Raw genomic sequence first — 2,117 nt, 5'->3', positions numbered from 1 at the left:
CAGCGACTGCCTCTGGCTTAATCATTATGGGATGGCCAGCTCCCAACTCCATGCCCTAGGCAAAGAGACATTCAGTGAATATTTATTTGACTTTGACTTGATTGAACAAAATAGTAGCACTGAACTCTAGGTTTCCTCAGTATCTGTTACAGATTTCTTGATCCTGACTGCTTTTAATTTTTTTTCTTTAGCAAGAAAGAACTAACGAATGATGACACTAAGCTTTAAATTCAAGTAAATAGGAGGCTGGTTTTTTTTTTTTTTTGCATAAGCAGAAATGAGGAAATCAAGAGGAAGAGATTAGATTTCTGTTGTGATAAATCAAATCTGCTAAATGCCATGACTTTTTAATTGTCTTAATCACAAGTTAAACCGGTTGTGTTGCTGCTTAGATGGCTATATATTTGTTTAAAAGTAAAGCAGTCCCTCCTACTGGACTTTGATCCTACAAAAACAACTATTATCTAACTCACCCTCAGACTGTCACTGGAACACCTGCATGAAGAATGTTCTTTCATTTTTTAAAAACGATTTTGCATATATGATTTACTTCAGCTTTCAAAATGATTAGAAAACTTTTTATTGTTCTGCTTTTGTTGCTTGTGACTATAGAAGAAGCAAGGATGTCATCGCTCAGTTTTCTGAATATAGAGAAGACTGAAATACTATTTTTCACAAAGACTGAAGAAACCATCATTGTAAGTTCAAGCTACAAAAATAAACGGCCTAATTCCAGCCACCTCTTTGTGAAAATAGAAGATCCTAAAATACTACAAATGGTGAATGTGGCCAAGAAGATCTCATCAGATGCTACAAACTTTACCATAAATCTGGTGACTGATGAAGAAGGAGAAACAAATGTGACTATTCAACTCTGGGATTCTGAAGGTAGGCAAGAAAGACTCATTGAAGAAATCAAGAATGTGAAAGTCAGAGTACTCAGACAAAAAGACAGTCTTCTCCAGGCACCAATGCATATTGATAGAAATATCCTAATGCTTATTTTACCACTAATACTATTGAATAAGTGTGCATTTGGTTGCAAGATTGACTTACAAGTGTTTCAAACAGTATGGAAGAGACCTTTGCCAGTAATTCTTGGGGCAGTTACACAGTTTTTTCTGATGCCATTTTGTGGATTTCTTTTGTCTCAGATTGTGGCATTGCCTGAGGCGCAAGCTTTTGGATTTGTAATGACCTGCACGTGCCCAGGAGGGGGTGGGGGCTATCTCTTTGCTCTGCTTCTAGACGGAGATTTCACATTGGCCATTTTGATGACTTGCACATCAACATTATTGGCTCTGATCATGATGCCTGTCAATTCTTATATATACAGTAGGATATTAGGATTGTCAGGTACATTCCATATTCCTGCTTCTAAAATTGTGTCAACACTCCTTTTCATACTTGTACCAGTATCAATTGGAATAGTCATCAAACATAGAATACCTGAAAAAGCAAGCTTCTTAGAGAGAATAATTAGACCTCTGAGTTGTATTTTAATGTTCGTAGGAATTTATTTGACTTTCACAGTGGGATTAATGTTCTTAAAAACAGATAACCTAGAGGTGATTCTGTTGGGTCTCTTAGTTCCTGCTTTGGGTTTGCTGTTTGGGTACTCCTTTGCTAAAGTTTGTATGCTGCCTCTCCCTGTTTGTAAAACTGTTGGTATTGAAAGTGGGATGTTAAATAGTTTCTTAGCCCTTGCCATTATTCAGCTGTCTTTTCCACAGTCCAAGGCCAATTTAGCTTCTGTGGCTCCTTTTACAGTAGCCATGTGTTCTGGATGTGAAATGTTACTGATCATTCTAGTTTACAAGGCTAAGAAAAGATGTATCTTTTTCTTACAAGGTAAAAGGAAAAGAAATTCCCTAATCTAACAATTAAAGCACTACTGAATTCCTATTCTGGGTAGGGCACTGTGGGAGAGTAAAAGAATAACTATAATGATACCTGCTCTTAAGCCACTTATAATCTAATTAAAAATCTGACATTGGGGGGTAGAGAATACATATATATATATACACATACACACACACACACACACATATTCGTACATGCTAAGTACTCAATGAGTGGTGGAGATGATAATACAGAAGTTCAGCGGAAGGAGACAA

General features: G+C 36.7%; 1 protein-coding gene across 1 annotated transcript; it reads left to right on the top strand.

Annotated features, from left to right (window-relative positions):
- The first annotated feature begins 477 nt into the window (after positions 1-477).
- LOC129042420 (sodium/bile acid cotransporter 5) lies at positions 478-1,905 on the top strand. The gene has a single exon (XM_054498406.2). The coding sequence runs from the start codon at positions 564-566 to the stop codon at positions 1,878-1,880; it is 1,317 nt and encodes a 438-aa protein (XP_054354381.2). The 5' UTR covers positions 478-563; the 3' UTR covers positions 1,881-1,905.
- Positions 1,906-2,117: the final 212 nt, after the last annotated feature.

Source organism: Pongo pygmaeus, chromosome 7 (assembly GCF_028885625.2).
Source record: "Pongo pygmaeus isolate AG05252 chromosome 7, NHGRI_mPonPyg2-v2.0_pri, whole genome shotgun sequence".
NCBI lineage: Eukaryota > Metazoa > Chordata > Mammalia > Primates > Hominidae > Pongo > Pongo pygmaeus.
Note: the sequence above shows the minus strand (reverse complement) of the source record. Positions and strands in the feature narration are given on the sequence as shown.